Genomic DNA, 26,616 nt, shown 5'->3' on the forward strand with positions numbered 1-26,616 from the left:
GAGCCACCACGGTTGATTCCTTTCAACAAACTACAATATCTTATTCCACTACAAAGATCTCAGTAAAGCCACTACTGCTCAAAATTTTAAAACTATGAGGAATTGAAGCATTTACCGCTCAGACATTGGTGGGTTTTAATAACTGCTTATGTGGAAGATTGGTGGAATTTAGAAACCCATTTCCAGCAGACATAATGACCTGCTACTAACACCTCATACCCATGACTCAACTTCGATTCATGAAAGTAGAAATGGCTCTTAGGTACTTTCAATTGAGGTAAAAGTTGATTTTTAAGACACACATGTTGAATTAAGGAAAGAACATTGTCAACATCAGAGCATAGAACAAGTAACAGTTAAAGATAAGCATTAGAGACCTGGCCTTGTCATGATTATATTCACTGAAATGTTTCCTGGAGAATAACAAAGATTTCAAAGATCCCTCATGGCCCCTTCCTGCAATGTTCCACTGGATAGTCTGGGCGCCCTGGGACTAGTAATTGGGGTGCTTTCTGTTTATTTGTCAGAAATTAGTTCAGAACACACAAAGCTGGTTACGATTGGTTTTGACGTGAAAATAGATAACCTACTGACCTTGGCCTTTGGAGCCTCCAGCTCATAACTGATCACAATTATTGACATGGATTACTTCCTGTTCATTCTCATCTCTGAGATGCCGGGGAGTGGGGCCTCGTGAAGCCTGAACCCTGCACTTTATCACTTGACTGTTTATTGAGTCTTGTCCATGTGCTAGTTGCTGAGAAGAATGCAGAAAAAATGTAGATCCTTGTCTCCCAAAAGATTGCCGTCCAGCTCAGGGACAAATGCGGCACACACAAGACAAGCAATTCACAAGTGAAGGCTGTGCTCCCGGAAGTGGCCAGGTGGGCTGAGAATGCTGGGCCCTGGTAGGGAGAGACCTGGCGAGGCTGAAGACTTTGTCACAGAGGAGGTAACAGTCTAGATCCAGAAGGATGGGCAGAGAGCAGGGCAGACACTTAACTGCCTGACATTGTTACTTAAATGTTACCTATCTCCCAACCAGATCCCACACTCCCAGGTGAGCTTGACCTCTTCCTCCGTGACTAGCACAGAGCCTGTATACAGTAGGTGAATAATAATCTCGCCTGAAATGAGGGTGTCCTGAAAGTGCTCAGAAATAAAGGGGGGGCATTAATTTGCAATTATTGAAATTGTTAATGTTGATAATGAAGCATCTTTTAAGATCTCTTGTTTTTCTCCTCTAAACATTTTAATGCTTAGGATCACGATAAAGCCAGAGGTCTCTAACGCTTATCTTTTGTTTTATGCTCTGATGTTGACAGTGTTCTTTCTTAAACTCAACACGACTATTTTTTAAAAACCAACTTTCATCTCAATCTAAAGTGTCTAAGAGACACTTCTAGGAAAGGGAGGCTGATTTGCAAGCCACATCCTAGACGAACTGGCTGAGGAAGTTTTTTTTTTTTGGCTGCGTTGGGTCTTCGTTGCTGTGCGCGGGCTTTCTCTAGTTGCGGCGAGCAGGGGCTACTCTTCGTTGCAGTGCGAGGGCTTCTCATTGTGGTGGCTTCTCTTGTTGTGGAGCATGGGCTCTAGGCATGCGGGCTTCAGTAGTTGTGGCACACGGGCTCAGTAGTTGTGGCTCACGGGCTTAGTTGCCCCGCGGCATGTGGGATCTTCCCGGACCAGGGCTCGAAACCATGTCCCCTGCACTGGCAGGTAGATTCCTAACCACAGCGCCACCAGGGAAGTCCCATGATTTTCTTTTTTTAATGTTAATAATCAGGAGATGAGACAGTTGAATTTGGAAGCCTGAGAGCTGTGGCAGTGGACTCTGGACCGCAGATGTAAGAACGCCCCTGGGTGGGGTTACAACGGGTACATGGTGTCCATTCAAGCAGGGATTATGCAGGGGACAGACTCGCCGTCCCATCTACTCTGTTGGACTCAGGGAATAGAGGAGAGACAAGGAAGGGGACCAAGCCTGTATTTGGAGGACAAGGGCTGTCTCCACACTCAGGCGTTATTCCTTCTTTTTCACTTTCAAAGAGGAAATGGGAGCAAACCCAGAACCCAGATAAAGTAACCAGAATGCTCTCCCACACATCCGCCCTCATGTGGCCAAGGTGTCTGGCCACTTTGCAAACACCCACAGTGAAGGCCGAATCCTAACAGAAGCGTCAGGCAGGCAGTGGGGACAGGAGAAGTTTGGCCGGAAGTGCTCTGACATGTCCAAGCCACCCGCTTGCCTTCTGCTTTCACACAGCTCCCCAGCGCCCAACGAAACGGGACCTGGGGATGTTCTGACAGACTGGAGATCTGGGATGAGTGAATCACACCAGGCTGCCAGCGGAGAGAGAGATTCGCAGTCCCTAGGCCTCAGTCCTCTGTGGTTTTAGCCATGGATGGGGGCTAACAGTCTCTGCTGGAGTGGCCCAAGCACCTCAGGCTCAGGCCCCTGGGCTGCTGCTGGGGAACGGTGGCAACTCCCACATGCATTTTCACCTGCCCTCTCGTTGTGACAGTTTGTATTGCACTAAGAATCTAAAATTAAGACTCTAAACTGGTATATAGAGAAAAAACTAGTTACCAGTGGCGGGGGAGAGGGGCAACATAGGGGGTGGGGGGTAGGAGGCACAAACTACTGGGTGTAAGACAGACTCAAGGCTGTATTGTACAACACGGGGGACATAGCCAATATTTTGTCATAACCAAACGGAAAACAATCTTTAAAAGTTGTATAAAAAAAAAAGTTAGGGCTTCCCTGGTGGCGCAGTGGTTGAGAGTCCGCCTGCCGATGCAGGGGACACAGGTTCGTGCCCCGGTCCGGGAAGATCCCACATGCTGCGGAGCGGCTGGGCCCGTGAGCCATGGCCGCTGAGCCTGCGCGTCCAGAGCCTGTGTTCCGCAACGGGAGAGGCCACAACAATGAGAGGCCCGCGTACCGCAAAAAAAAAATAAAAATAAAAAGTTAGAAACCATAACCCCTCCCCAAACCCTCCAATTGTACATGAAGCAAAATCTAAAATATGCTAAGAATAAGCACATATAAAATGTAAAATGTAATACATTAAAAAAAGAAACATTCCAAAATCAATAAAAATCACAATATGAAAAAAGAAAAACCACTCTAAACTGAGAAGAATAACTTGGGGGCCATCCGGGAGCCACTGCGGGTTGCACACAAAGTAGAGAATGACATCTGAAAGGCTTCACTTCCTAAGCCCCACCCGTCCCACCCTTATCACCACATCATCTTGAAGTGCGTGCGCCTTTGCTCTCTGTCCTTCTCTCTCCCTCAGTGCCCTCCCAGCCTCCTACCTGTGACAGCCCACTGGTCTCTTGAGGCCCTGCTCAAATGCCACCTCCCGTCCGAAGTTGTCTCTTATCAGCCTCCCTCCAGAAGGGCCCACATATGTTGCTTTATGACAGTCATGTTTGAGACACAGACGATTCTAGCTCTGCAGTCAGTTGGTCAATACAATGTCTTAAACTTCCTCTGCTGCACCATGTGTAAAATTAGAAGAAAGATGCAAAGAAAACCAAAGATCTAATGTGACTACTGGCTCTTGTTCTCACACTGATTTATATGATTTCTAATATAAATACATAATAATATAATATTTCTACAATAGGTTTATATCACATTTATATGTAAATATTAATTTTATTATAGTATAATGATATTATATATGTATAATAAATATACAGTATATTTTATAATATTTATAATATACACGTATTACTTATATTTATTAACAAATATAACCCAGGAATTTGTTGAAAAGATGCCTGAGTCCTAACCCAGGGGTCTGATTCACTGATTCCTGGGTGGGAACTAGTGATTTGCATTTCCGTATAGAGCTTGCGATGCCAGTGGCCAAAGGATCCTGCTTGGAGAAACACAAAGCTGGGGTGTGCCAACCTGCTGCTACCCCCCTCCTTCCTCCTGCTACTCTCTTATTTAGCTCTCAGTGCTGGACTTGGTGAGTCCCTGTGTCATGGTTAATTTTGTGTCAGCTTGGCTGGGCTGCATTTTCCACATATGTGGTCAAACATTATTCTGGATGTTTCTGTGAGGTTTCTTGGGATGAGATGAACATGAAAAGTGGTGGATGTTGAGTAAAGCAGATTGCCCTCCATAATGTAGGTGGGCCTCGTCCAATCAGTTGACACCCTGCATAGAACAAAAGCCTCCCTAAAGCAAGGGAGAACCCTGCCAGCAGATGGCCTTTGGATTTCGTCTGCACATTGGGTCTTCCCTTGTCTCCAGCTTGGTAGCCCACAGACTCTGTAATCTTGTGAGAGCCAATTCCTTAAAATGAATCTCTTATATATATTTATACATAAATATATATGTATCCTATTGGTTCTGTTTCTCTTGAACCCTGACTAATACACCCTGTGAGAATCTGAACTCACCTCCCTTTTACTGCAAAGCATATGCCGTTGAACACCATGTCAGAGTCTCTCGGTGTGGAGAACAAGGCTCAACCCCATCAGAACCACCCAGGAGCCCTAGAAAATGCAGGTTCCCAGTCTGCATCCCTAGAGACACTGACCCAGAAGGGACTGGGTGGGCCCTGAAACCTGCACTTACAGAACACTTGGTTATTGTTTAGCATAGGACTCTAACTCATTTCAAAATGTGAGTCGCACTAGTGGAGAGTGTGGTGAATGGCACAAAAGGACATAAGAACCAATCCTTCTGGCAGGGAGTTTGCAATTCAAGTGAGGACTTCGACTCTGGAATATTTGGGGAGTGACAGGAACCACACTGACCCACTGTACTGGATTGAATAGCGTCACCCTAAAATTCACATCCTTCCTGGGAACCTCAGACTGTGACGATATTTGGGAATAGGATGGTTGCCAGTGTAATTAGTTAAGATGAGGTCATCGTGGAGTAGGGTGGGCCCTTTATCCAATATAACTGTGTCCTTATAAGAAGAGACACAGAGACAGACAAACAGAAGACGGCCATGTGATGACTGAGACAGAGATTGGAGTGATGCTACTGGAAGCCAAGGAAGGCCAAGGACTGCTGTCTGCCACCACAACCCGGAAGGGAGCCGTGGAACAGATTCTTGCTCTGAGCCCCCCAGAAGGAGCCAACCCTGCTGACACCTTGACTTTGGACTCCTGGCCATCAGACCTGTGAGAGAATAAATTTCTGTTGTCTTAAGTCACCCAGTCGGTGGTACTTTGTTAGAGCGGCCCTAGGAAACGAATACACCCACCCACTATAAACGACTAGAAAATTGGACAAAACATATCAAACAATGTTTGCAGATATTGGACAGCTGGCAGCACAGGCCTACTCTCTGTAGGGAAAGATACATAAATTGCGTAGGGGGCACCCATGTGGACAACCAGTGCAGTCAAGGCTAAGCTGGAAAGTTCTGTGTTTGGGCGCCTGGATCCCTACTGGATCGCACCTCCCGTGGAGTCACCAGCTGGTTATCTAGACTTCTGTCTTCCCACCTCTAGCCCGTGCAGTGTTGTTCCGACTGAGCCCTCGGTAAATAAGTGAGGCATCCTCTTGGACCGTGTTTCCCAAGGTCATCCTGCAGTTGAAAGTTTGGATCTGTAACAGTGGTTCTAACCCTGGCTGGAATTTAGAATTACCTGAGGAATCTTCTCAGTGTATCGATGCTGGGGCCCCATCCCAGACCGGTTCAACTCAGGTGTAGGAGAGGGGCGGGACCCTAGCATTAAGGTTTTTTAAAACCTCCCCAGGAAATTCTGTCATGCAGCCAAAGAGAAGACCCACTGATCTGTATCTTACTTCCCAGACTGTTTTGAACAACGCTCCTAAAACGTAATGTAAACAGGCGCTTCTTCGTGTAGGCGTCTTCTAAGTTACTCCTCTACTGTAATGTAAGTGCACCCATCCTCAAATTCGCCCAAGCAGGTGGATGTTTTGTTTCATGCCTGTTGTTGTGTTGGTGTCCTCCCAGCCCACTCTGGGAACTTTTCCTCAGAGGAAGCACAGCTTCCTGATGCTCCGGCAGTGATTCCCTGGAGTGGCTGTAGGTCCTCCTGGCCACTATGAGAAATCTAGTGTATTAGTTTCCCAGGGCTGCGTGACAAAGCACCGAGACCGAGTGGCTTCAAGCAATAGACATTTATGCTCTCACAGTTCTGAAGGCCAGAAGTCCAGACTCAAGGCGTCTGCAGGGCCATGCTCTCTCTGAAGGCTCTAGGTGAGGATCCTTCCCTGCCTCTTCCTGGCTTCTGGTATTTGCCCGCCATCGTTGGCTTGTAGATACATCACTCCAATCTTTGTCTCTATTGTCACATGGCCTTCCCCCGTCCCTCCACGTCGCCTTACCCCTGTGTGTGTCTATCTTTGTGTCGATTCTACTCTTCTTATAAGGATGCCACTTGCATTGAATTAAGGCCAATCCTACTCTGGTAGGACCTCATCGTAATTTACATCTTAAATGCATCTGCAAAGATCCCATTCCCAAATAAGGTCACATTCACAAGTGCCAGGGTTAGAACTTCCCCATAATCTTCTAGAAGGACACAATTAACCCACGACACCAGGATTACCACATGTGTGCTGATTGCACCTGGCCAGGGAGGCTTAGTTACCTTTGCTTGAAATGAACACCTGCGTCTTTTCTCTTGGTCATTTTCTTTAAGCACAGGTCTGTTGGCTATCCAAGCAGAGTGCTCTATCCTTGCAGTTCAAAGTGTGGTCCACCTTCAGGCAGCTTCCACAGCACTTGGGAGTTTGTCTGAAATGCAGATTCTCAGGCCCCACCTTAAACTCCCTGATTTGGGAATCTGCAGTTTAACAAGATCTCCAGGTGATGCATACACACGTCACGTTTTGAAAAGCAGTGCCTAAAAACCAAAGGCTCAGCTTCCTTTTACACTGTTGAATGATTCTGGTTGCTATGAGCACATAATGTCCTTTGCTTAAATAGGAATGAACCATTAAACACTCTTTTCTTAAATACCTTCTAATTATATTTTGAAATGTATTTGAAGTAAAACTGTTCTGAGGTTATGATTTCAAGTGCTCTGATTAGTTTAATCAAAATGAACCAAATCTGAATTATCAAGTGAATCATTGTAAGAAAAATCTTCCAATGGAATTATCTCCAGCCTATATCACCCACGTCTGGATGGAGTGAGGGAAGAGGATGATTACTCTGGAAATTAAAAAAAAAAAATTTGTTACCATTTTGGAGGAGAACCACAAAATAGCTGTTCTCAAATGTCAAACGTTTATTTTATGTAGCCCTAGCTAGAACACTGGATAGACGTATTAGGGAGGCACTTTGGGAAGGATTATAAACAGTGATTTCCTAAGAATGAGTTGTTAAAATACAGGATAGACTGCCTTATGAAACTGGGACACTTGTGATTGATGAAGAGAAAAATCTTGTTCTGAAAAGGCAGATTAGGTAGCTTCCAAGGATGTTTCCAACTCAAGATTTCATGTTGTTGCAAAACTACTCTGAAACTGTAAACTTCAGAAGGATGGCTCTTTTCTTTTTGGAACTTATTTCTGGCCTTTGGTTATGAGTCCATTGCCTTGAAATATTTCTAATGTGCATCAGAGTCATAGCTCAGTAAAAATCTGTGTTTTAAGCTCCATGTCAGTATTTATCCTGACGACTCTCTTACTTCAACCAGAATAATGTAAGAGCCTTTTATTTGTTGGTGTGTAAGTGTATAGACGCAAAGAGCCCAAAGAGCCATTAAGATGGTCCACTGTCAATATAAGAATACAGGTGATTTCTTTTCTTTCTAATACTTTTTGTCAATTAAAACCTCACATGATATGAGTTAACATTGCTTTTACGCCTCATACTGCATGTCTATTTTATATAGTTTTTCTTCCTTACTTGTGTCTACTTTGGTTGTGTCTCTTCACAACATCTGTTACCCTTTAAAAAATCTGCCTTTTGATGCTTCTCAGAGTCTATTTAAACCACAGTAATTGTTACCTTAGGCTTATTTCCCCAATTAGATCCATCCAGTTTATTTTTTCAACAGACATTTTACTGAACATGTACTATGTGTAGGATGTTATTCTAGGTGCTGAAGATACAGCGATAGCAAGAAATATTGCCCGCTCTGGAGAAGGTCACAGGGTAAGAAATACACATGTCATCAACCAGATACGAAATGTAGACGGTGCTAAACTAAGGGTTTGCCCGAGATGTTACGGGGGCCTTCAGGGGAGCACCTCACTGTCAGGGTAGGGCAGGCTAGTGGTGGAGCTCAGGGGAGTCTTCCCAGAGCGGGTGGGAGGCCCCTGAACTTCATTTGGAAGGAGAGGTGACACCGCCACGTGGCAGTGGGGAGCAGAAGCCCCTGGTAGAGGGTGCGGGAGCTTGGCACTTGTTCCACACAAGCTCCGAGTGCTGGTTCCGGGCTGTGTGCAAAGTCTACGCCTCTTGATTTGAAGGGATCTGAAAATAATTTAGGAACTGCAGCTTCACAATTCTCTAAAAGTCACACCTGGATGTCTGAAAGAGAAGCGAAAGGATGAGAATCAGGCAAGTTCTGTGGCCGTTCTGGTGGGGAAGTAACTGAAATGTTTGGCCAGCAAGAAGAGCGGGCTCTCTCAGAGATTTCTTTTGTTTAAATCCACCCGTTCCTCACGTTGGCAGGATCCTGCAGAGGTGGAATAAGAAGTCAGAGCAGAGATGAGACGTGGGCTCTCCTGACGTCTGCTGCCTGCGCTTCCTTCTGGAAGCTTCCAGAAGGAGGGCTCGTCACCGTGTGGATTTCCGCTAATGCATCTCTCACCCTTTAGAGTCCGACTCGTTCTTTGTTGGAGGCCACTTCCTTTCTCTTAATTAGTTTCATTCACACTATTCTAACCATTGAAAAAAATAGCGAGAGTAATGTTTTGTGCTTTGTTTAATGATTCAGAGCTGGCGGGGTGATGCACTCTCTTTAGATCCTTTGTTTGCACAGAGAAGCACCTCTGAAATAAGGGATGATTTGGGTCCTGGTGGAGAAATAAGAAAAAATGGTCAAATCACCTCTTAGAAAAAAACCAAGGGAGATTTTATCTAACTTGCCACTATTCAAAAGAGAAAGACTATACTTAAATGTTACAAGGACCAGTTAAAAGTGTGGCAACTAATTATCCTTTGTATGTATCCAATTTTTTGTGTGCTTTACTGGTAGGTAGAAATAGATGCCATAGTATCATTTTGGAAAAAAAAAAAAATCCAGGTATGAAACGCCCAGTTTAGTTTTTCCTTGCTTGGAGGAAGGTTTTCATTGCTCTGTCACTGAGTTGGCCTTTCTCTGTGTGTGCTGGAGTGAGCAGGAATCGGTCCCCTCTGGTCACGAGCAGATTGGGAGGTTTGTACTCTTGTCTTTCTGCCTCTGCAGAGCTGCTAAGGAGCCACCAGAGAGGAGAGGGCAGGGCTGGTGAAGAATCTAGGTGGGAAGCTCACAAGTACCATAGGGAAGCGAGAAACTTATTCTAGGTAAAGTGCAGCCCCATGCTCAGAATAATTAAAAACCTACAGCCTTAGAGGTTTTGTTTTGTTTTCTTAAACAAAGACATAACCCTATTTACAGCATAGCTTGAGCACAAACATTCTTTTTGAATTATCTTTTCACAGAACCATAAAATTAACTTTCTGCTAATACACTAGCCTTGATAAGACGCTAAGGCATTACAATGATGCCCTTAACACTGATACATACATAGATATAGATACACAGACAGATGGATATCTATACCTATGTTGGTTTAAGGCTTTATCATAGTGGTAGAATGTGTCAAAATTGGGCCTGAAACTAGTGGTAAGCAAAGTTAAGAATGTTCTGTAGCTTAACCTAAACTGGACCTTTGGTAGAACTTTAATCTGGCTTTTGTAACTCATTTTAAAGTAAAGAAAGTTAATAAGGGCTATGTGGATTCAGTCTCGAGGACAGAGTGAGAGGCAATCCTCTGAAGATCTTATTGCCATTGGTTTTAAGAACATGATTAAAGGCAATGAGATCAGCCACATGCTAAACGGTGATAAATTTAGAGACAAAAATCTAATTATAATAGTAGTTCATTAATGTTAAAATAAAAGATCCTACTTTCTGAAAGCAATAATATTTACTGAGTTCCTCCGATGTTTGGGGCACCCAATGAAGCCTTGGTCCCCTCCCTCCAGGACTGTTCCCGTGGTAGTCGGAGGTCAGTGGTAGTGAAATAAGGGATGATTTGGGTCCCACAGAAGGTGTCTGTCCTGAGGAGTGGACACCCCAGCAGAGAAGGAATCTGGGGGCTGGAGGGAGTGAAGGCTGTGAGGGCCTGGGCAGGGGCAAAAAGTCATGCACTTTAATTGAACATTTAGTACCAGCTAAGTAGGGTTCCTACGCATGAAGCCTTACCTGATCAGCTCGATGTAAATTTGTTTGGCTCCTGCTGAAACAGACAGTACCCTCGGGTGGAAATGAAAACAAGTCTCCCTGACGCTGGTCTGTGTTGCTGAGTGTTTCTGTGGCAGGTGCATGTGTGTGCTTCTCTGTTCCCTCAAAGTCAGTGGTCAAAGCTGGTTGAATATCAGCATCGAAGAATACATGGTATAGTGTTATTTAGAGGAGAGGGATCTGTTTGATTCTGTAACATGTAAAGCTAATATGTCTTCCAAGAAGGATTCTGGCTTGGAGGATTGTAAAGGAACATTAGGAAAACTAGAATTACAGAAAGCTGGGAAATACTTTGCGGAGTTTTCTTCACACAGTGGCCTTGAATTAGTGTGTAAAGAATAGTTTTTATTAAGATGAAATCAGTTTTTCCCTTTTGGACTATTTTTAAGTCACCATTTGAATGGACGCCAATTCATAGCCTGCAGGTGTGCCCGCATCTTGTTCCTGCCCTAGGGAGAGCTCGTCACCAGGTGAGAGGGGGCCTCCGAAGAAGCAGGCACGGCTTAGACTGGGAAGGGTGGGCCAGGTGGAAAGGTAGTGTGATGGAACAGAACCTCCTTTTGCACAATCCGAGTAGCAGGACCAAGTGTGGAGCATGTGAAGAACTCAAAAAGGTCCGGTAAGGACTTTATTGTGACAGCAACGAGATGTCAGGAAAATGAATTAGATAAGAGTGACATGTTTAGATCAGTTTAGATCAGAAAGGCTACTGTGGCCTGCAGCATGAGAAGAGATTGGTTGGGGAGTGAGCACTCCAACAGGCAGGGAGAGCTGGAGACTGTCGCGGTTATCCAGGGAGATGCGACAGTGGTCTGAGCTAGCTAGCGAGGATGGAGAGAAGTGAAGGGATTCCAAAGGGAGGGAGAGTTTGATGGGACTTGGACCCATCAGTCAGGGGCTGAGTGGGTGGTTGTTCAGAGTTCTGACTGGGTTAAGGTGCTGTAGTTCATCAAGTCAGAGAACACAGGCAAGGAGTGGAAGTGAGGTTGGTGTGCGTAAGAAGGAAACAAATTCAGATCCTGAAATCTGGAGTACTGAATTGCAGAAACGAAGTGGCATAGAATAGGAGGAGAACAAAAACAAAAAAGGCTGAAACGGGACACAAAATTAACTTGAATGAAGAAAAGATTCACAGCACTTAAATTGAACACTTAGTACTAGTTAACTTGGGTCTCTACGTGCCTTACATGATTAGTTAAGTGTAAATTTGTTTGATTTCTGCTAAAATAGTACCCTCAAGTGGCAATTAAAACAACAGCAAACCATACATCTCTCAAATGCTGGTCTATACATCAAATATTATAGATTTACAAGCGGGGAGACCTGAGGACAGGCCCCAGGTTGACTGTCTTCAGGAGTTATTTGTGAACTATAACTGATTCAGACTCTTACAATACTTAAAGATGTGTTAGTGAGGATAAAGTTAAGTGATTTGGTCATACCACTGTTTCAAAAGAAAATTTGAAATTCAATAAGTAAGAAGTTATCACAATTTTCTTTTGAAATAGTGCTATGACCAAATCATTTAACTTTATTCTGACCAATCTGTGTAAAATAGCATCGTCCCCTCCAGCCTCTTCTCTGTTTACATTTCTCCATAGCAGTTATCACCCGCTGATATGCTAAGTATTTACTTGTTTGTTTTTCTTCTGTCCTTTCTCTTCCCCTTACTCATCTAGGATGTTATCTCTACCAGGAAAAGACTTTGTTTTGCTTACTACTATATCCCCAGCGTCTAGCTTAGTTCCCGGCACATATATGCATGTAGTAAGTATTTGTTGAATAACTGTTTTTGAGTAAATAAAATGAATGTCAATTTGGAAATTCAGCACTACCAGGTCATATAATAATAGGCTATCTTAATAAAGAAAATAGACTGAAAAAGTTCTTAAACTACAGAGAAATTTCTGTAACGTACTTTGAATGCACTATAGCTAATTTCACACATATATGTGAAATACACGAATATGTATATACAGTATAATGTACTTATGAATGCGACATAGCTAACTGGCCTTTAAATGTAATCACATTTAAACTTTTCCATCTTGGCCACTTTTCTTACCAACGTTTAATCAAAACGTGTATTTTACATACTCAAGCTCCACCAAATGAGCTTTTGAAAACCAGTGCATTTGAATCAACAGAAATGTACTTAATTTTAAACGATACTGCTTTTGAATTAACTCTGGACTTCACCTTAAGGGAAATTTTGTAAATATTTGCAAATTAAAACTGTGAAGCCTCAGATGCTCTCAGAGTAAATGAGGCGGTGATATTTCAACAGTATTTTTACAACTCTGAAATAATCTTTAGAACTGTTCTCTTCTTTCTTTTTTTTCCTTTAGTGTAGGAGCACTCCAGCCCGAGTTTCTGGAAGATCAATACCAGATTCCAGAGGTTAGAAGGTTAGATCAGTGTTCTTTCCCGCCCTGCTGATAGCAGGGTAACTTTAATGTTGTGCGTTTCCAGAGTCTGTTTACACAGTCTCAGAACCCTGAGTCTTGTGTGTGTGTTGAAGATTTCTCTTTCATCGGTGTGCACCCCCGGCCCCCCAGGACTGACAGGTCTCCCAAAGCCTCCACGCCCGCGTGTGAGCTGTGAGCGTTACATCCATCCCTGTTTCTGAGGATGGCATCTACGTTTGGCGACGATCCTCTTGCTAAAGTTCACAAAGCACTTCAAAGTCAGGAGTCGCCGCCTAACCCAGGCCGCGATGCCCTTCCCGGGGCCCTCGGTGCACGCCCCCCGCTGACCACCTGGGAGCACCGGCGCGCACAGCCCACCGCACACTCCCCGCGAGCGGAGCCAGACGGCGGCGGCGGCGAGACCCAGCCCCCGGGGCAGAGCGCCGCTACCCCAACCTGCTAGCTGTCTGCCGCCCGGTCTCCCACGCCTCCACCCCTCCCCTCCCCTCCCCGGCCGTCCCCGCCGGTCCATCCCCGCGCCCGCCGCCGCCTCCCTGGGAAGCTTGTCCCTCGCCACCCGCCGTAGCCCGGCGCTGGCCGGTCGCCGTCTCCAAGATGGCCGCGGCGCGAGCGGCTCCTGCGGCGGGCTAGAGGCGGAGGCGGAGCCGAGTCACTCCTGCACTCCGGGGCTCCGGTCCCCCGCGCCAGGCTGCAGCTTACTGCCCGCCGCGGCCATGCGGGGCTCCGTGCACGGATGAGAGAAGCCGCCGCCGCCGCCGAGCTGGTCCCGCCGCCCGCCTTCGCCGTCACTCCCGCCGCCGCCATGGAGGAGCCGCCGCCGCCGCCGCCGGAACCCGAACCCGAGCCGGAGCGCTGCAGGGCGGCGAGGTGAGTGGGGCTGCCGCGGCGGGCCCGGCGCAGAAAGCGGGTCTCGTCCTGGCCCGAGCTTGGTCGGGGGCACGAGGGGGCGTGGGGGCCTCTGCTTCCCGCCAGGTGGTGCGGGAGCATCCAGGCTGCCGGGCCGGAGGGGCGGGGTGCAGCCCTGGACGGAGGGCACGGCGGCCGGGTCGGCCCAGGGACTCCTGCCGGGGCGCCGCGGGTCCGGCCGAGCGCTCAGCCCGCCGGCCCTCCTTGCAGCATCGCCGCGCGCCGGGAATGCGGCGGGGCGGGAGCGTAGCGGGGCGCCCCTCGTCCTGCCGGGACTGGCACCCCTCCCCCTCCCCCTCCAAGGCTTCCGAACCGGCGCCGCGCTGAAACTACGCCCCTCGTTACTAAGCGAAAATGCTACCTCCCCCTCGCCCCCGCTCAAGTAAAGAGGTAGACGCTCGTGAAGCAGATGCACACTGGCTGTTTCCCCTTCGTTCTCCTCCTGCCCTCCGTTTGTCTCCCCCCGAGTGTGCCTGCTGTCTCTCCTGTGAGAAACTGCATTTAGGCTGTGCAAACAGGTTGGTTTCTCTTTCTGAGGGCCCTTTACCGGCCGTGAGTAGTAGCGTTGTGCAGATTGTTGCTCACACGTGCACATCAAGTGAAGGATTGATTTGTCGAAAACTTTGCTCCCACAGGAAGCTCTAATATGGAACTTTGGTACCCAAAACATTCGTTGCATTCTGTTCCCTAGGGGCTCTATTACTGAATTCTTATGTCATTTTTCTGATCGGGAGATGAAATTCACCATAACTAAGAATTTCCCTCTTATATGCCTCCGTTTGTATGTTCAAATGCCCTCTTACCCCTGTCTTTTGCATCCCAGTGTAAACTTGCAAACTGCTGCCCCCTGTCCCCTGTAAGGAAAATACTTCCACGTCTCCTCTTGCATCTTGCTATCTTGCTCTGTAGTTGCAGGAATAAGGGAGTTAAGTGTCCTCTTTCTTTTTCCTCCTTAAAGAAATTTTAAACAAAGTCTGCAGCTGTAGTTAGAACTGAATACAGGAACCACATTCGTGCTTGTTATGACCCAGTCGGCCCAAACAGATTTGTTTTGTTTTTACAGGCTGTGAAGAAAGTCGTTCTTCATTTTCCTTAACTCTGAGGTACTTCCGAGATACTCTTGTGAACTTTTAGGGAACAGCTTCTGTAAATAATGGTACATGGTGTAATGAGAATTCATTTTGGTCCTTTGGAATACACCTAACATTTTTAGAACTTTTGTCAGAAAGTTTATTATATAAATTTGGTAGTAGATTCATACTTTGAGTATTTTGACTCCTTTAAGTTTTTCTTTAAAAATAATAGCGAACACTTACTAATCGTTTAAAATGTGCCATTTCCTTTGCTTCTATTAACCCATTTAATCTTGACCAACAACCTTAATAGGAGCACACTATTACTGTCTCTTTTTAAGATGAGGAAACTGAGGCACAAAGTAAAGTGTTTTGTCCAAGGTTTCACAGTTAGTGCTGAACTCAGGTCTGGCTGCACATTCCCTGCTCTTAACCGCCATGAAGAAGAGAGTTGATTTCATTATACGAACGGGCAGATCAGAAGTTATAATTCTGTATAACTATACTCTGGGAAAAAATGGATGTGAACATTCTTAGGTAAAAGGAACAGAGAGAATTGCAAATGTGCTGTAAAAAATGACTGTTTCTCTAATGATAAAAAGAAACCTTGAGTTTTCAGCCAGATTTCTGTCTTTGTTATAGTAGAAATAGGTCAGGATAATCGGCTTCAACTTTAAGTGAACAGCACTGTACAGAACAAGAAGATCTTAGAAATATTTTTCTTAGCAACATTGCAGTTAATTTTACAATAGCAAATCTGTAAAACATTACTTGACAAAGCTGTTATTTTTTCTTTTATACGCCCTTATTGTCACCACCGCCTCTAATACACAGAGCTGACCTCTGACCAACTTACTGTAGATCATTAGTAAAAGATGCTTCAGGTGCTCTGCAGTTGTTTATTTGAATTTCTTTTACCTGTGTTTTTAACCATTTTAAAGAAGCTCAACATGCATTTTCAAATAATGCTAGATGCCACATTTAACGCATAGGAGACCAATAACGTGACTTGTGCTACTAGGTTAACTGGTCTGGGACAGACCAGAATAAAGCTCCAGCTGCCATCTTTGTTCATGCACTTCATGTCGGTGTGTCATCGATGAGGAAGGCTGATCTGATGCACAGGTCTTTTGTGGAAAGCAGGCCCGCACACGTTGGCCAGTGCAGCAGTGCGGCTGGTGCCAGCCCAGTACATCTGCTCCGCGTGTGCTGATGTGAGAGTTATGCAATGACCGGGGAACACAGAACAGGTTGAGAAGCGATAGTGCTCTTATGGGTTTACTGCCTGTTGTCAGTGGTGGATACTTCTTGTCCTTGTTTTTGATAAATAATTCATGATAAGGATAGCAGTTTTTATTGTTAGTGATTAAACTTAGAAATAAGCATTCCTCATAATTTCTTTTTTAAGCTTCTGGGTCAGTTGTAGGAGGATCCTGAGATTATAAGGAGAGCTTTTAAAACTAATTTGGAACAATTTACTTTTGTGATTTCTTGAATCTGCATTTAAAAGAAACACAGGTCTTGGCTATTAAGGCTGATACGAGACTGCTCCTATCTCCTGTAAGCTTTCATAAAAATGTTTATGTCAGGGCTTCCCTGGTGGCGCAGTGGTTAAGAATCCGCCTGCCAAATGCAGGGGACACAGGTTCAAGCCCTGGTCCGGGAGGATCCCACATGCCGCGAGCAACTAAACCTGTGCGCCACAACTACTGAGCCTGCGCTCTGGAGCCCGTGAGCCACAACTACTACTGAAGCCTGCATGCCTAGAGCCTGCGCTCCTCAACAAGAGAAGCCCGCGCACCACAACCAAGAGTAGCCCCCGCTCACCGCGACTAGAGAAAGCCCTTGTGCAGCAACAAAAACCCAGTGCCAAAATAATAAATTAAAAAAAAAATGTTTTAAATAATTTTTTTAAAAAAATAGCCTCCTTGTTCTCATTTATTGACCCGTGTAAAGTACTTGTTACATGAAATAACCTTTTTTAACCAGTGACTTTATTTACTTTTTATAATATGGTTCTTATAAGTTCATTTGAAAAAATGGGTTTCACTACTAAAAAAGTACTTCAATATTCTGTCCCTCCTGGTGGTTTGATCTCTCCCTCTCCTTGAATGTCCCCTTGGAGCCTGCTTGTTTCAGTCTTGCCATTGGATGTCACTTATTTATTCTCCTTAGCGAAACCCACCTTATGGTGCAGCTGCAGGCTCTCCTGGCAGCATCAGTGATGGGCGTGGCTTGGGACCCTTACTAGGGGAGATACTGTTGGCAGGGGTGGCTTTAGGCAGAGAAGCAGTGACCACACAGCAGTAACAAAGGGCTCCAGTGATAGCAGAAGCTCCTTCATGTTCTGAAATGGGGACAGCTCATCTTTCAAGAAGGACTTTGTGGTTCCCTTTTTTTTTTTTTTTTTTTTTTTGCGGTACGCGGGCCTCTCACTGTTGTGGCCTCTCCCGTTGCGGAGCACAGGCTCCGGACGCGCAGGCTCAGGGGCCATGGCTCACGGGCCCAGCCGCTCTGCGGCACGTGGGATCTTCCCGGACCGGGGCACGAACCCGTGTCCCCTGCATCGGCAGGCGGACTCTCAACCACTGCGCCACCAGGGAAGCCCTTGTGGTTCCCTTTAATTGTCATATTGTTAGAAGTTGCTTCACTTCTTTCACTTGTGTTCTCTTAATGTCTTGTAGATCTTGTTCTGAGCCCTGCTGAAATAAGGGGATATAAGGTCTTGATTGTTTACTGGATACGTTGCCTTAATAACTTCCTACTACTTAATAATTCCTCATTCTTTAGTGGTTATAATTTTTACTCATAGCATGCTGTTGTTTTAGCCTTCTCATTTGACCAGGTGGTGTGTATTGTTTATAAAGACACTTTGATGCCTCCAGTCAGTAGGCCATTGGAAATAATTTCTTTAAAGAGAAAATGGGGGAAATGTTGGAAAAAGAGTTTGGCCAGTGACTGCGGTGGGTCTTTATAAGCCGGCATTCCCTGGGCAGCATACGGTAAGCGAGGTGCAGGTACTGTGCTTCAGCTCCTACTTGGCTTTGTCTGTACCTGGTGGGTCAGTGTATTCTTTTGCCTGTAGAAAGCCAAAGTATAATTAAGAGATTGATTGGTAAGCATGGCATCAGCTGGGGAAATTAGTTGAATGATCTCAGTGACTAATGTTAACAGACCAGGTTGGCTTGCATCCCTAACAGGCGTACCCCCTGCTTCTAGGATGAGAGGCAGGTAACAAGAGTCTTACTCTTAGGTTTTCGTTTCCCTAGACTTCACACGGGCTGTTGTTTTTCTTTTCCCTCTGGTCACTAACTTCCCTCAGTTTGTTAGGTTATAGTGTGTTTGTTTTTAATCTTCAGTCTTACTTTAATTAGATTATGACAAACCTTGCTTTTCCTGCTTTACTTTGAGGTATATTGTATCATTGTCCCTTAAAGACATCTGTTTAAAAAACCCTCAGAGGTAGATTTTTACTAATGGTAAGTCTCAGAGGATCACCTAACTGTTTTCACCCTCCTCATAATCCACTCCTCTGACCCTGCCCCCGACAAAGAGTCCTTTGGCGTAGTTTCTGGAAAAGGTGTAGCAAAGATGTCAGTGGTTGGTGCTTTCATAAAATGCTTTTTGACTCTTGTGAGTATTGTGTTCAAAAAAGATCATGATGGTATGTGGTTTTTCTGGATTTGTCATAAAATTAAATTTATTTTTATTTTTTAAATAAATTTATTTATTTTTGGCTGCGTTGGGTCTTTGTTGCTGCGCGGGCTTTCTCTAGTTGCAGCGAGCGCGGGCTACTCTTCCTTGCGGTGCATGGGCTTCTCATTGCGATGGCTTCTCTTGTGGCAGAGCACGGGCTCTAGGTGCACAGGCTTCAGTAGTTGTGGCATGCAGGCTCAGTAGTTGTGGCTCGTGGGCTCTAGAGTGCAGCCTCAATAGTTGTGGCGCACGGGCTTAGTTGCTCCGTGGCATGTGGGATCTTTCTAGACCAGGGATCGAACCCGTGTCCCCTGCATTGGCAGGTGGATTCTCAACCACTGCGCCACCAGGGAAGTCCATAAAATTAAATTTAAAAAATTTAGACCTACATGAGAATTCTGTGCAGCTATTAAAAACCATGTTTTTAAGGAATATTCAGTGACATGGGCAAATGGTCATGATATAATTCCTTCTAGATAAGGCTTCATACAAGTGGAACCTGAGTATCTACTTTTAAAGAGATTCTCAGGTACTTCAGATTTATACATACCCACCACTGTGTTCAATGAGAAAAGCAGATTATACAACAGCATGTGCAGAAGATGGTAGCCAATACTTGAGGTGGCTGCTCAGCTCGTACAGATCTCTCCACCAGCTGTGACTGTCCTGCCCCCTCACCCAACCCCCCCTCTCGATTCTAGCTCCATGGTACAGATTGGAGCTGCCCTCGGTGTACGCACTCCTGGCTATAGGGATGGGCGCTTGATGCAAGCCAGGCCATTCGAGTTCTTTCCTAGGATTTTTCAAATTGGAGCTGGGGGACAGAAAAGCTCTTTTTAGTAACTGAAATGTGTACTGTGGAGTCCTGAGCCTAGAGCTAGCTCCCCGAACCGTAGTCACCATCTCACAGAGAACTAGTTTGGTTTCAGACAGTGACGTTGAACCCCAGAGAAAAGAAGAGACCAAAAGAAGTCTTTGGCTATTGTCCTTTTATGCTACATTCACCCCCATTTTTCTCTTGATTCGATATGTGAATTGATAAATTCTTTATTTCTGCATAAACCATTAATAATTTGAGTTGGGCTTCTTAAAATCCTTATACTTAGTATGAACCCATTAAAAAAAAGTATGTATGTGTCTAGAAAAAAGGTTGAAGGGATACATTCTACTTTTTTCCTAAAATTTTTTATAATGAACGTTACATGTTTTTATTTTACAATAAAAAGCTAGAGAGCCCAAATTCCTGTACATTTATCATTTTAAGTCTCTTTACATTGCATTGTTCCTAAAATTGAAATTGATAAGATTCTATATGTTGTATAAAGAGACTATTGTTGCCAAATTTTAAATTAATTTAAATTTTCCTTTTTAAAATTTTAGTATATATGCACTGAGCTGACGATATCCATTTGGTTTTCTTTAATTATTTAGTTCATCCTGGATAACAGAGTTTGTAGTTGAGGTACAAGCAACACGAGCAGTAACAAACAAAGGGCTTTGCTCTGTGGTGGCCTTTATCGTCATAGAATTATTACTTCGATCTATAACTATATTCTCAACATGTATGTTATGTTAAAATACTTTACCCTTTTTAAGAGGCATGGTTGAAACCACTGTATTTTAAAAGGAACATTATTTCTCTGGAAAGTAGGTGTGGTAGGTACAGTCTTACATTTCCCACAGACCTCACCCTCACGTATGGAGTGCAAGTTGCCTTTAGATATTTATTCACTAATGGCATAGGCAAAATGAAAATTTGTTTCTGACCTGTAAGAACGTTCGTTTGTCGTATTTCGCAGACATCAGTAGAAGTATTAGTCTCATGGATCGTATGGGTGCCAAGTGTTCATAAAGTAGCAGGGGAAGATACTAAGGATATATTAGGCATTCTTTCGAAAGCGTTTCATAAGAGGATTTCCTTTCAGCATAATTTCAGAGGAAGTAAGCCTTCTGTGGAAAAAAAGCATCTGTAGATGCTAAGCTTTAAAGCTGATCAGATTTGATGTTTTCAGTGGAGCTTTTTTTTTTCTTTTTGCATGTGAGCAGGCTATTTGAGGATACTGCTGAACTGTAGAATGTTCTCAGCAGGGCTTATTAGAGGACAACTAGTTTGGAGATGTAAAATTAATAGAAATTGTCAGCCTTTTTAGTCTTTTAGTGGAAATAGTTTGGAAGAAAATTTAATACATGCATTAAATTTATTGTACCATTAAAATTCTGAAGTCTTTTTGTGTAGGAACATAAAAATATAGGTATAAGTTGGTTTTCTCACAAAATTTTTTTAAAATAAATTTATTTATTTTTTGGCTGGGTTGGGTCTTTGTTGCTGTGCACGGGCTTTCTCTAGTTGCAGTGAGCAGGGGCTACTTTTCATTGTGGTGTGCAGGCTTCTCATTGCAGTGGCTTCTCTTGTGGAACACAGGCGCTAGGCGTGTGGGCTTCAGTACTTGTGGCGTACGGGCTCAGTAGTTGTGGCTCACGGGCTCTAGAGTGCAGGCTCAGTAGTTGTGGCGCACGGGCTTAGTTGCTCCGTGGCATGTGGGATCTTCCTGGACCAGGGCATCTGAGCCATGCCCTTCATTTTAGAGGTGAGAAAAGCAGCCTACAGAGGCTGCAGCTTCCCCAGGGTCACAGCCTAGGACCCAGGTCTCCAGGCTCTCACCTCCCGTTCCTTCTGTCACTCTGTGCTCCCGTTAGTGTCCAGAGCTAAAGGTGCTCTTCAGCTCAGGCCCGCACACCAACCATGGATGGAATACTAGGCTTTCTGGATTAAGTGGACTTTACAGGGTGGAGAAGTGATGAAAGATTTGTTTTCAGAAAAAAAAAAAATGCAAAAGAAACACCCAACCCTGAAATCTCCCCCAAACTCATTGTACGCACCTTTTTTTCCCATGAAACTTTGTTTCAAGTTCACAGAATAAAGAATCAACCTTTTTAGAGATCGCCTTAGTTTTTCTGTGCTCAGTCTTTAGGTCAATCAGGCAGTAAGATTGTAATTTCTGTCCCGGGGTGGTGATGTTGAAACTCTGGCCGTGCTTGTGACCTATGGTAGGAAATATGTTTTACAACAGTATGTGGGTGCTGTATAACTGAAACAAAAATTTATGAAACAGTGTTTGACCTTGTAATATATGATATATGCTGATAATTCTTGTTTTGTTCTCCTACTTAAAAAATTGTTCATCATGACTCATTAAATTGATTTTATTATCCACAAATGGGTTGTGACCCTCATTTTGAAAAACACGGCTCCACCAAAATTTTAAAAAGATGCTATTGCAAATACTTTGTCCTTTGTCCCTTGAGATTGAGTCAGGAGAACAAGTATTGTGCTTATCCACTAAATGGTCAAAAGGCGCTTTGAAGAAGCTAGGCACGATTTGGATCCGACTGTTTCTTCTTTGAAAACAGCATTATTCCCCAAAGGCAGGAGTAAGAATGCATCTTATCCTGTGTCTCAAGGTTGTTCTCTCGGTTGCTTATCCTTAAACACAAGGGTTGTAAAGATGAGTTTAAAATTTGGTATTAATTTTACAGTAAAATTTGTGTTGGACTGTATGAGTACATTAGATAATTTGTTCATTTTTCTCTGAAACACTAATATGTATTTTAATTTTTTTTCCAGTAGAGCAGTCCTCAAGAAAAGAAAAAAAAGGAACTCATTCTTTCCTGCTCTGTGTGTGTGTGTGTGTGTGTGTGTGTTAGGGTACAGCAATTTTCACTGCAGTGAAGTATATTTTTATTTATTAAAAATTTATTTTTTGGCTGCATTGGGTCTGCATTGCTGCACGCAGGCTTTCTCTAGTTGCGGCGAGCGGGGGCTACTCTTCGTTGCGGTGCGTGGGCTTCTCATTGCGGTGGCTTCTCTTGTGGAGCACGGGCTCTAGGCGCGCGGGCTTCAGTAGTTGTGGCTCAAGGGCTCTAGAGCGCAGGCTCAGTAGTTGTGGCACACGGGCTTAGTTGGTCTGCAGCATGTGGGATCTTCGCGGACCAGGGCTGGAACCCGTGTCCCCTGCATTGGCAGGTGGATTCTTAACCACTGCGCCACCAGGGAAGCCCCCCAAGTATATTTTTAAGAAAAGGATGACCTGGGGTGTTATATTTTGCTCTCCTTCTTTGCCTTGTTAATTCTTCCTCCTCCTCCTGGTCTTCTTTTAAGCATTGCTTACTTCAGGGTCAGCCTTCCCTTAACCTCATACCCCTTCACTAGAAGTTAGATTAAGTCCCTCTGTTCTGAGTCTTCCTAGTCCCAGTGGTTCTCCACCATGTTCTGGCATCTCACCATTTGTAATTATCTACTTGAATGAACGTTTGTTTATTGTCTCTTGGCCTCAATAGCCATCAGACTCCAGGAGGGCAGGGATGTGGTTGTTTGGCTCACTTTTAGGTCTCCGTTCCTGGCACAGTGTCTAATGAGTGGTAGGCTCTCCACAGGTACTTGTTGGATGGAGGAGGCAGTGGATATATTGGAGGGCACAGAGGTATTGGTACTAGACAGACAGGCTTTGAATCTTACCTTTTAATTAGTAGCCTCTGATTTGGGGAAAGTTACTTAACTTCTCTCAGAGTCAGTTTGCTCCTTTGAAAATCAAATAATAATAGCACCTCCTTCGTAGGTTGTTACTAAATTAAATGAGATAATGGCCTTTTATATAAAGTGCTCAGTAATTTAGTTCTCTTTATTAATTTCTTTTATTTTTTCATTTAAAGTGAAAAGGGAGGAAGTCCATTGTAATTAATTTTCATAAAAAGCCATCAGGTATGTTTTGAGGCTAGGTACATTTTAAAATAGCTGCAGTAATCTTTATTCAAGAAACATTTGTTTTTTCCATGTCTGTTGAAGTCATAGGAGGAAGAGGATTTGGGGACCTGGCTTTTCCAAATTCCCTCTTTTGCTTCAGCTGTGATTATTTTGCATATTTCTAAAGGTGTTTGGAATTTTGACACGAGCATCATAAATCATGACACTAAAATCAGAAGTGTTTACACTACAGGTTGAATGACTCCTTTAGGTCATGAGGCACAGCTCAGTCTTTTTTCTCTGGAACTTCTTTTTAGTTGTTTGGTTAACTTGACGTGTCTTTACAACTTAGATTACGACTGTTTTCATTTTTTTAAATGTTGTGCATTATGTTTAAGAGTAATATTTTCCAAATTGGTCTAGCTGTTGCCTTAGAAAAGTGAATGAAATCACTTTTCTAAATCAGTTAGAAATCTCTCTGATTATAAAAGTAACACGTGTCAATTGTAGAAAAATCTGAAAAGTATAAAGAAGAAAATAGCCAGTCATAATCCTACCATCTAAAAATAGTCACCGTTAACATTTTGGCATATTTCTTTCCTGAGCTTTACCTCTTTACCTCTGTGTGTGTGTGTGTGTGTGTGATTTATATATTGGTTTGGCCAAAAAGTTCGTTCGGTTTTTTTCCTGTTAAGACAACTAGCAGTGCTTAGTTGTCTTTAATTTCATTCCAGACAATTTTGTTGGGTTGCATTGTGACATATACCCTAACATATCAGCGTGCATTTAAAGAAAAAACTTATCAAAATTGGTGGATTTTTGTGTAGCCATTTTAATATTGCAGGTGGGAGGGGAAAAGCAACATTTTCAGCATATTATGCTTTATTATTTCAAGAAAGGTAGAAACGCAACTGAAACCCAAAAATGATTTGTACGGTGTGTGGAGAAGGTGCTGTAACTGATCGAACGTGTCAAAAGTGGTTTGCGAAGTTTCGTGTTGGAGATTTCTCGCTGGATGATGCTCCACAGTCAGGTAGACCAGCTGAAGTTGATTGTTCTCATTAGTTGAGAACAATCAGTGTTATACCACGAGGGAGATATCCGAATTCTCAAAATAACCTGCATCAAGCATTGAAAATCATTTGCACCAGCTTGGTTACATTAATCGCTTTGATGTTCGGGTTCCACATAAGTTAAGTGAATTTCCGCATGCGATTCTCTACTGAAACGTAAGGAAAACGTTCCGTTTATAAAACAAATTGTGACGGGTGATGAAAAGTGGATACTGTACAATAATGTGGAATGGAAGAGATCGTGGGGCAAGCGAAATGAACCACCACCAACCACAGCAAAGGCCGGTCTTCATCCAGAGAAGGTGATGTTGTATATATGTTGGGATTGGAAGGGAGTCCTCTATTATGAGCTCCTTCCGGAAAACCAAACGATTAATTCCAACAAGTACTGCTCCTAATTAGACCAACTGAAAGCAGTACTCGTCAAAAAGCGTCCAGAATTAGTCAGCAGAAAACACATAATCTTCCATCAGGATAACGCAAGACCGCGTGTTTCTTTGATGACCAGGCAAAGACTGTTACAGCCTGGCTGCGAAGTTCTGATTCATCTGCCGTTTTCACCAGACACTGCACCTTCGGATTTCCATTTATTTCTGTCTTTACAAAATTCTCTTAATGGAAAAAATTTCAATTCCCCGGAAGACTGTAAGAGGCACCTGGAACAGTTCTTTGCTCAAAAAGGTAAAAAGTTTTGGGAAGATGGAATTATGAAGTTGCCTGAAAAATGGCAGAAGGTAGTGGAACAAAAGGGTGAATATGCTGTTCGATAGAGTTCTTGGTGAAAATGAAGAATGTGTCTTTTATTCTACTTAAAGACTGAAGGAACTTTTTGGCCAATCCAGTATATAAATTACATATATTATATATATGTTTATATATATATATATATTTCCCCTCCATACATTTTATCTTTAGAAGCTACTGTATCATGAGCACTTTCCCATGTTTTAAACATATTTAATGACAAACAATATTCCTCTTTATTGGAATACTGTAATTTAACTGTTTTTGAATTACTTTGACTAGAGTTCTATAAATCCTGACTCATTCCACTGATGTGATCTCAGAGCTGTTTAAAGAGGCCATCAGAAGCCTGTACCTGAAAGTATAACACATGGGAGAGTCCTTTTCCACCGGCCCTGAGATGGCCCTTCTTTGTTGAAGACGGGCACCCTGGACTGTAGCCGATGCTAGGTGCTTTCAGGGAAGCAGCCGAGTAAAACAAGCACCTGTCTGTAGGTGATGGAAAACTTAAAGTGGGATGTAGTGATTCTTATTACATAGTATTGGGGGTAATCTCTGTCTGCCAGTGGGAGCCTCTGTTGTGTAGCAGCTGCCTCCTGACCCCCATTGAGTGTTTTCTGATGTTTCTATTCCAGGAAGCTGCTTGTGATCTTAATTAATGTAACTAGTCCTTTGTTGGACTTTTAGGGTGTTTCCATTTCTTTAGCTATTATAAGCAACAATGTTATGAACATTCTTTTTGGCTCAGTCTTTATGTATATCCAAGATATTTTATTAGGATAAAATCCTGGAAATGAAATTGCAGTATTAAAGAGTATACCTATATATATTTTAGGTATAATCTGTTCCTCTCTAAGTACAGAATTTTACATATTGAATTATATATAATAGAGGCAACTATATAGGCAATTCACAGAATTTGATAATACAGAGATGAAAGAGAAAGAGAGGCCAGTTGACCAATTAGGTGGGACCTGGTGGGTTCCCTCAGGTTTTTCTATTTTAAATTTCTGTGTAATATTTGCTGTTGTATATGTAACGCAGACATTTGTATAATATATATATGAAATGCATAGCCTGGTAAATTGTCTGGAAGTGAACCTGCTCTTGTAAAGGTCGCCTGTGTGAAGGAAGCAGCACCCTGGAGACCCCTTCTGCCCCCGCACGGCCACTACCCTCCTCTCCTCGTTGCCCCGACACTTAGTGATAGTTCACATCTTTCATGCAACATGATGTTCATGAGATTCACCTATGTTGTTTTGGGTGATAGTGGTTCTTTTATTTTTGTTGCTATAAAGTACTTCATTGTGTAAACGTATCCCAGGGTGTTTTTATTCACTCAGGGTTTTGGGGGGGGTTGTTTTTTACCATTGTAATCATTTTTAAGTGTTCAGCTTAGTAGTGTTTAAGTATATTCGTTCACACTGTGGCAGATCTCCAGAACTCTTCATCTTGCAAAACGGAGACTCTGTGTCCAGTAAATAACAACTCCCCTCTCCTCTCCCCTACCCCCTGGTCCAGGGAGCTTTCTGGGTTGGAGA

At 43.7% G+C, this 26,616-nt stretch overlaps 1 protein-coding gene across 5 annotated transcripts in view; it reads left to right on the forward strand.

Annotated features, from left to right (window-relative positions):
• MAP3K4 (mitogen-activated protein kinase kinase kinase 4) overlaps positions 1–26,616 on the forward strand; it is a 167,132-nt gene that overhangs the window by 42,499 nt on the left and 98,017 nt on the right. Inside the window, exons 3-5 of one of the 5 annotated variants that reach the window (XM_030852978.2) lie at positions 12,093–12,180; positions 12,762–12,821; positions 12,972–13,709. In XM_030852978.2, coding sequence (XP_030708838.1) covers positions 13,576–13,709 — 134 coding nt within the window. In that variant the 5' untranslated portion in view covers positions 12,093–12,180; positions 12,762–12,821; positions 12,972–13,575. Of the gene's footprint in view, positions 1–8,664; positions 12,181–12,761; positions 12,822–12,971; positions 13,710–26,616 lie in introns of those variants that run through there. The other 4 variants (XM_060283373.1, XM_030852982.2, XM_030852984.2 and 1 more) reach the window with 4 other exon arrangements.

This window comes from Globicephala melas, chromosome 14, assembly GCF_963455315.2.
Source record: "Globicephala melas chromosome 14, mGloMel1.2, whole genome shotgun sequence".
Classification (NCBI taxonomy): domain Eukaryota; kingdom Metazoa; phylum Chordata; class Mammalia; order Artiodactyla; family Delphinidae; genus Globicephala; species Globicephala melas.